At 50.4% G+C, this 7977-nt stretch overlaps 2 protein-coding genes across 2 annotated transcripts in view; one reads left to right on the top strand and one right to left on the bottom strand.

The window, feature by feature from the left end:
* Nucleotides 1-6675, top strand: part of Cd300lf (CD300 molecule like family member f) — a 15873-nt gene extending 9198 nt beyond the window's left edge. Inside the window, exons 4-7 of the mRNA XM_026780906.1 lie at nt 2546-2709; nt 4955-4977; nt 5317-5454; nt 5861-6675. Coding sequence (XP_026636707.1) covers nt 2546-2709; nt 4955-4977; nt 5317-5454; nt 5861-6016 — 481 coding nt within the window. The 3' untranslated portion in view covers nt 6017-6675. The remainder of the gene's footprint in view (nt 1-2545; nt 2710-4954; nt 4978-5316; nt 5455-5860) is intronic.
* Rab37 (RAB37, member RAS oncogene family) overlaps nt 1-7977 on the bottom strand; it is a 68933-nt gene that overhangs the window by 36627 nt on the left and 24329 nt on the right. The window lies entirely within an intron of this gene.

Below are 7977 nucleotides of genomic sequence, written 5' to 3'. Positions count from 1 at the left end.
TGCACAGGGATGGCTTTTGGTCCAACTTCTAGGAGGTCATGGAGAACTTGTGGAGGATTTGGTTCCCTAGAGCTATTCAAATGGGTGTTAAGCGGGGTGGAGAGATGGCTCAGTGAAGAGGACCTGGGTTCGATTTCCCAGAATTCACATGCCAGTCACAACCATCTGTGACTCTAGTCCCAGGGAATTCAATACCCTCTTTGGCCTCTGAGGACATGCACACACGCGCGTGCGCGCACACACACACACACACACACACACACACACACACAAATAATAATTGAATTACTGTTAAAATAAGAACCGTGATATTGGTGATGCTGGTAGGTCCTCACTGTCTCTAGACCATGAGGCAGCTTATAAAGGGATTTCTTTCCCCTTCCCTCCCTTTCATTTTCTACCCCCCACCCCACCACAGAGTCTCCTGCAGCCCAGACTGACCTTGAATACACTGTGGAGCTGAGGTTGACCTTGAACTTCTTGTCCCTCTGCCTCTAAGCTGAGTGTTAGTACAGGTGCGGGCCCCCACATCCTACTTAAGCCTGCGGTTCAGTTCAGAGCCTCATGCATGGTAGTCAAGACCTCTTCCCGCTGAACTATATCCTCAGCCCTGCCTAAAGTTACCTTTGGCCCAGCCTGTGATCACTCCATGAAAGGGATGGATATGTACGAATGTATCCATTTGGCAGAAGTGGAAACAGACTGGATGGCTTCCTCTGGGAATCTTGATTCCTTTTTTTTTTTTTTTTATCGTCAGAACCTGGTTTATTCTTTAGCAACCTGCCCAGACCCCTGCAATCAAAGATCTTTCTTGAATCTGAGAGGCCTCTTCTCGTTTCTAGTTTTTGCTCTCTTTGTTCTCATAACTTTGCATTTATTTATTTTTAATTAATCAATTAATGTGTCTTATGTATAGGAGCGTTTTGTCTGCATTTTTGTCTGTGTACCGCTGTGTGTGCCTGATGTCCTCAGAGGCCAGAAGAGGGAGTTGGATCCCCAGGAACTGCAGTTAGAGATGGTGATGAACCACCATGTGGGTGCTGGGAATCAAACCCAGGTCCTAACCACTGAGCCATCTGTCTGGCCTCTTGACTGTGCTTTTGCATCATCCAAGGGCCACTACTGCAGTCCTTCCCACAAAGCCTCAAGGAAGACCCCCAGTCTTTCTCCCATCAGGAACCCCTTCGCTCCTCTCCCCGCTTTGCCCTCTGTTCTGAGACTGTTGTTTGTTTCTGTTTTGCAGTGTTGAGGACTGAACTCGGAGCCTCAGCACCAGCTAGGCAAGAGCTCTATTACAGAGCGACTCCTATGGCTTCCAAATGGCTTTTAATTAGCAGTAACTGACAATTGCCCCCTCCACCGTGTGTGCGTGTGCGCGTGTGCGTGTGTGCCCGTGTGTGGTCCAGACAACATGTAGTGTCGTTCTTCAGGTGCTGTCTTTTTAATTTTCATTTTCATTTTTGAGTCAGAGTCTCTCATTAGCTGGCGCTCACCAAGCGGTCTAGCCTGGCTGACCAGGAAGCTTGGGGGTGGGGGTGGGGGTTTCTCCTGTCTCTACCTCCCAGCCCCAAAATCGCAGGAGCATATCACCATGTCTGGCTTCTTAATGTGGGTTCTAGGGGTTGAACTCAGGACTTCATACTTGTAAATCAACTACTTCGTTGACTAAGCCATCTCCCCAGCCCGCTTTTTCTTATAAGGTATTAGATTAAAGCCCGTCCCCATGACCTCACTTAGAGACCCATCTTCAAATTCAACCACAGGTACCAAAGGGAGAATCAGTCCCAAGCCTTTCTTCTAGCCTCTGTGGCTGGCAGCAATGATTTTTCTATTTTATGTTTTTAGAAAATATTTATTTTTATTTTATGTGCATGAGTACTTGCCTACATGCATGTCTGTATACCCATGGGTATCCTGGGTTTGGAGCCCGCAAGAGGGCTTCCAGTCCCTTGGAACTGGACGGTCGTGAGCTACCATGCGCAGGTACTGGGGATGAAAACTAGGTTCTTTACTAGAACAGCAAGAACTCTTAGCCACTCAGCACCTCTCCAGCCTTAGTTGGCAGCAATGTGGATGTACTTGACTTGTAACTGTGTTACTTCAGTTCCTGGCCCTGCCACATGGCTTCTCCCTATATGAGTTCAAATTTCCCTCTCTGTAAGGAGTGCGGTGTGCACCTGTAACCCCAGCACTTGGGAAGCAGAGGCAGGAAGGTCAGGAGTTTAAGGTTGTCCTCATTTCCATATTGAGTTTGAGGTTAGCCTGGGCTACCCAAGATTCTGTCTTTAAAAAACAAACCAATGAACCAATGAGAGCCTGCCTAGGAGCTGGGACGCCTGACTCAAGCCTCTGGTTGGACAGTTCTGGTGAGGCTTCCAGACACAGGCTTTGAAGGGAATCCAGAAGGAGAATCCCCAGACTGGAAACCAGAGTTCTGCAGGCCATAAGGCGCTGGTCCTGCCTCTGCCACCAGGTGGTTGGGATTCAGTTCAGGGGACGAGAGGCACAGGCTTGGGCACATACGTCTCCTGCCTGCTCCTTCTAGTTCTGTCAGTGACAACGGTGACAGCGGTGACGACAGCAGTGACCGCGGAGGCGGTAATGTTCTGAGTCTCAGTGTGCTCCTCCCGGTCGTCTCTGCGGTGCTGTTGCTTCTCCTGCTGGTGACCTCGCTCTTTGCTTGGAGGATGATGAGGAGACAGAAGAAAGGTGAGGGTGTCTGGTCCTGAGGCTGGGGCTGGTTGGGTGGTGCGTGCTGATGGCTGGCCTCGCCATCTGAGAGCTGGCCTGAGGGACTATCCAAACAGTCTGGGAGAGGCTGTGCCAGAGAGGCCACCACCAGCTAGCAGTCCAAGAGGCTGGAGGTGATCTGGAGCTTGAACTTCCCTGGGAAGATTTGGGGTCAGCTGCCTGTTCTGCACACACTTCCTCCTTTCGGACCTGTCTTCTTCCCTGTTTCCTAGTTTGGGTCAAGGTGGCAGAAGTTGCAGTGACTTTAGGAGGGCAGTCTACTCTAGGGAGATGTGGTTGTGAAGGAGGTGCCAAGCTCACATGGGAGAAGAAAGACACACACACACACACACCACACACACCACACACACACACACACACACACACACACACACAATATCCGTGTATGTGTGCTCTATCCATACATGCGTGAGTATGTGTTTCCAGGCATCAGGATCAATGTGATCCCACCTTCTGCTTGTCCCCTGCCCATCAGCCCCTTCTCAGCTGACCTACTCATTCTAGGTGCCCCTGCTTTTCAGGAAGAGTTCCCCCCCCCTCAGAAACACAAGGTCTCTCAGATCACAAGGTCTGGCCTCAACCAAGCCCTTTCCTGTCTGGCTTCACTTCCACATTTTCAAGAAGTTGTAGAAAGTTTCTCAGAACGCCCAGGGACCTGAGGTGTTCCCACCACCAACCCCCACGCCTTCCCCATCTCACATCTCCCCCACTCCGTCCCCACCCTGAGCCTAGGAGACTTACACTCTCAGAAGACAGACTAGGTTCTTTTGATCGTTTCAAGACAGAATGAGTGCCAGGACTGCACAGTGAGACCTTGTTTCAAAAAACAAACAAACAAACAAACAAACAAGCAAGCAAGCAAAAAGGCAGGGTCTTACTATGTAGCACAGGCTGTCCTGGAGCTTATTATGTAGACCAGGCTAGCCTTAAACTCACAGAGATCCACCAGCCTCTGCCTCATGAGTGCTGAAATTAAAGGCGTGCACCATCATGCCTGGCTAGACTAGGTTCTTATATGTGTGTGTGTGTGTGTGTGTGTGTGTGTGTGTGTGTGTGTACCATAGCACATGTGTGGCAATCAGAGGACAACTTTGGGGGTTGGTTTTCCCCCTCTACTCTACAGGATCTGAGAATTCAACTCAGATTGCCAGGTTCAATGGCAACCTAGTCATCTTGCCGGCCCCAAGACCCTGGTTCTTATTCATCTCTTCTGCTCCCATATAGGCTGACTGAGACCCAAGTTTGAGTATTTTCTCTATTCCTAGGCATCAGGTCATTTGATCCCCAAAACTGGGGGTAATCCTTTGTTTTTCTTTTTGTCTCCAGAGCAAGGGATGGGACGTAGACAGGGAGAAACATCAAGGGTAGAAAAACATTTATAAAATCCAACAGTCTCTCTTTTCCCCACTTCCCCCCAAAAGCTGTGTCCACGCCATGCTGACTTAGCTCAGGCATCAAGCTGTGGGCAAAAGGCTCAGCTGTCAGGTACAGCCAAGCATCTGTAAGAGGCAGGCCCAGGCACCCTGTGGCTCAGAGCCTGGCTGAAGATGAACTAGAATTCAGTATTAGATGAAGGTGGTGGGAGGGACAGGTGCCACGGGAGGAAGGACCCACGGTCCAATTGCTAGCAAGGACAGACATGACCTTGAAGTGACCTTGAAGGTGCCGGAATGATGGTGATAACAAGCGAAGTTATGAATGAAACCCAGGATCCTGCAGGGAGAATCTCAGCCCTAGGAGAGTTGGCAAGGCCACTCCATTGGCCCTTTGCACAGTTCTGTGAAGCTGGGGACAGGTTCGTTAAGGTCTCTTTTTCTCATGGGAGATGAGCAGCATCACAGAGTGTGCCTCCTAAAGGGTCAGAATTTGAAACCAGACCTCCTGTTTCCGAACTAGACCTTGCTCGTGCCCCACCCTGCCCCAACCTGCTCTGCTCTCCCTGCCCCACCCCACTGTTTTTCCTTTGCACTCAAGAACCTTGCAAGTCACAGCTGGGCAGTGGTGGCGCAGGCCTTTAATCCCTGCACTCAGGAGGCAGAGACGGGCAGTTCGAGTCCAGCCTGGTCTACAAGAGCTAGTTCCAGGACAGGCTCCAAAGTTACAGAGAAACCCTGTCTCGGAAAAGAAAAAAGAAAAAAAAAAAAGAACCTTGCAAGTCTCAAGGATAGGTTTTCTAATTTCAGATTTTTCTTTTTCCTTTTAGCTGCTGGGCCACACCCAGAGCAGGTAAGCATCCCAGAGTCCAGACATCAGGGAGCAGCAACTTCTTTCCCTCTTTCCTTATTTTCCACCTCCTGGAAGCCTCTATGTCCAAATGCATCAAATAAGCCACATACAAAAGTATTGACAGACTCCTGGTTCCTACAGGATGGGGGGGGGTAAATGAGGGACCTAGAAACAGTCAGAAGGGAGGAGGCCTGGGTAGATAATGGGGGGGATGGGGAGCATAAGGAGCTAGGAGGGGATGGGTACAGGAAAGCAGAGGCCCATGTCCCTCTGCAAAAGTAGAACCTGTTTCAGCAGGCTGATTCTGCAAATGTGCACATCCTGTGTCCCCAACCCCAGGTATCGCAGTCTCTGGAGGGTGACCTCTGTTATGCAAACCTGTCCCTTCAGCAGCCCAGACCCTCTTCTCAGAAAAACGGTTCCTCCATGACCTCCTCTGGCAAGGCCCACCAAGAGGAAGTGGAATATGTCACCATGGTATGTCTTTCACGGGGCCACGGAGATGTGAGGCCGCCACGGCCCCATCCCCTTGGAAAGTGCACTCTGTGCCCATGTGAGGGTGGGGTCTGAGCAGATCTAACAGGTTTCAGAAGGGTTTCCACACCCACCTCTCAACCCTGCAGCCTTGGGCCTGTCTGATGTGGTCCTAACGCTAGACAGGGAAGAGCCACACTGGCCAAGTGACTCAGGATCCTGTAGGAAGTGGATGTCCCTGGAGCAGAGGTGGGACTCTCTTGTGTAGTGACTGAAGGTTATCTGGGGTTCCTGACGGAATGGAAGGAAACTGGAGCCCTGACCTACCTCTTCTGAGGACTTGTCTCATTGGGTGGTCACTGCTCCCCCCACCCCAGCCTTTCTGACCTTGTGATCCTCTGTATTCCAGGCTCCCTTTCCCAGGGAGGAGATTTCATACGCAGCTCTGTCTCTGGTGGCCTTGGGTCAGGAGCCCATTTACAACAACACTGGCTCCCACGTCACCTGCCTTCCCAGCTCGAGCCTTGAGGAGTCCACGCAATACAGCAGCATCAAGAGGCCGTAGCCTGTGGCCATGCCTTGATCTTGGTCCCTGAAGAAGGCCTGGGAGCAGGTCCCAGCACATCTGCCTCCGTACCTGCTTCCTTACCAGGCCTAATGGGTGGCCTGAACTCCGTCCATTCAGCCCTCACGGCCTTTAGCTCTATCTCGAGCTTGGAGCCCAGCCTCGGGACTCCAGGGAATTCAGAGTCTTTCTCCGTCTCCTGTTACAGTCAAGGTACCTTGGAAGGTGCAACGGGAGGCTGCTGCAGGGATGCTGTGTAAATCACAACAGTGATAACAATAGTAATAATAGCAATTACCTCTATTTATTGTTTATCATATGACCCCCAAAGACATTTTCATCCTAATGCCCATAATCTGTGAATTCTTAATACACCGAGAGACAGGTGCATTTTGCTTAAGTTAGGATTTTGAGAGGATTTTATATTATCCAGGTAGGCCCAAAATAAGATCACTAAGGGTTCCTCTAAGGAGGAATAGAGCAAGTAACAGAGAGAAAGAGAGAGAGAGAGAGAGAGAGAGAGAGAGAGAGATGCATGGTGGGAACAGAACAGAAGGGATGCAGGAAGAACCAAGAGACAAGGAAGGCAAATATCAAATTGTCTCTTGGGTGAGACCTCCAAGAGGAGTTAGGCCTGAGCTGAGTTTGGAATTGCCTGCACTGCTGGTTTTCAGAAATGTAAAATAATAAACTTTGTTGTTTTTATTTATTTGTTTACCATTTATTTATTTATTTGAGATAGGCTCTCTCTGCGTCGCCCTTGCTGTCCTGGAACTTTACAGACTGTTTTAGTCATTATGTAGATCAGGCTGGCCTCCAGCCCATAGAGATCCACTTGCTTCTGCCTCCCCAGTGCTGGGGTTAAAGGCGTATGCCACCACGCCCAACTAAATTGCCTTGTGTTAAATTAAGCCCCTGGCTGAGGGTTCTAAGGGCTACAGGAAGTCGAACGGCAGGTGCCCTTCTCTGTTTCACATACAGTATTGAACTTTCATAACGGTACGGTACTTCGGTCGCCATCCCATGCTGCAGGTGAGGAACCCCTCGTGTAGAGAGGCTAAGGGACTTTGTGCCGAGCTTTATGGCTAGTACGCACACGAGATGGATTTCAACCCGGAACGGGCGTCAGGAGTCTTCGCCAGTACCCTCCCCTGTTTGTATATGAAGGAAAGGGTTGTGTGCGTGTGTGGGCATGTCTGTGCATATCCATGCGTGTGTACATACAGTACTTAGGACTGAAGAGAGCATTTATAGACACCAGGCTTGGTGCCTTTGTTCCGGGTCCTCGGAAGACATCCTTGCTTTCACGGTCTTGCAGCCGACTCCAAGCAACCATCTCATCCCGGCCATTTTCTTTTCCTTCTCTGTCCAAGTTAGTTTTCTTCCCCATAGCCAGAGTAGTTTGTTCAAAGCTCAGAGCTGATGGCTCCCACCTTATGCCCCACGACTCCTTTGTCCCCCTTTGAGGCCCCAGGGAACCCACGGGCCTCTGCTTGCCTCATGAATCCCATCTCCTTCACTCCGCCATTCTGTTCTATCCAACCCACTCTAGCCTCTTCTTTCCTTACCAGATGCTACAGTTCGGATCTGAAATGTCTCCCAAGGGCTAAGTGCTAAAGGCTTGTTCCCAGCCTGTGATACTACTGGGAATCAATGCAACCTTCAGGGGCGGGGCTTAGTGGGAGGAAGTGACGTCACTGGGAGGCAACCCTTGAAGGGACCGTGGGAACCCTGGCCTCTCCTCTCTTTCTGTTTCCTGGCCCCTGTGAAGTGAGTCGCTTTTCTCTACCACATGCGCCCCATCAGGGTGTTCTGTCTGGCCACAGGCACAAGGCGACAGAGCCGGACAGCTGTGGATTAAAACCACGAGCAACTCTACCTTCCTTCTAGGTTATTTTATCATTGCAATGGGAAGCCGACTAATACCGTTCCCTTCTCAGGGCCTGGCACTTGGTATCTCC

Source organism: Microtus ochrogaster, chromosome 7, assembly GCF_000317375.1.
Source record: "Microtus ochrogaster isolate Prairie Vole_2 chromosome 7, MicOch1.0, whole genome shotgun sequence".
NCBI lineage: Eukaryota > Metazoa > Chordata > Mammalia > Rodentia > Cricetidae > Microtus > Microtus ochrogaster.
Note: the sequence above shows the minus strand (reverse complement) of the source record. Positions and strands in the feature narration are given on the sequence as shown.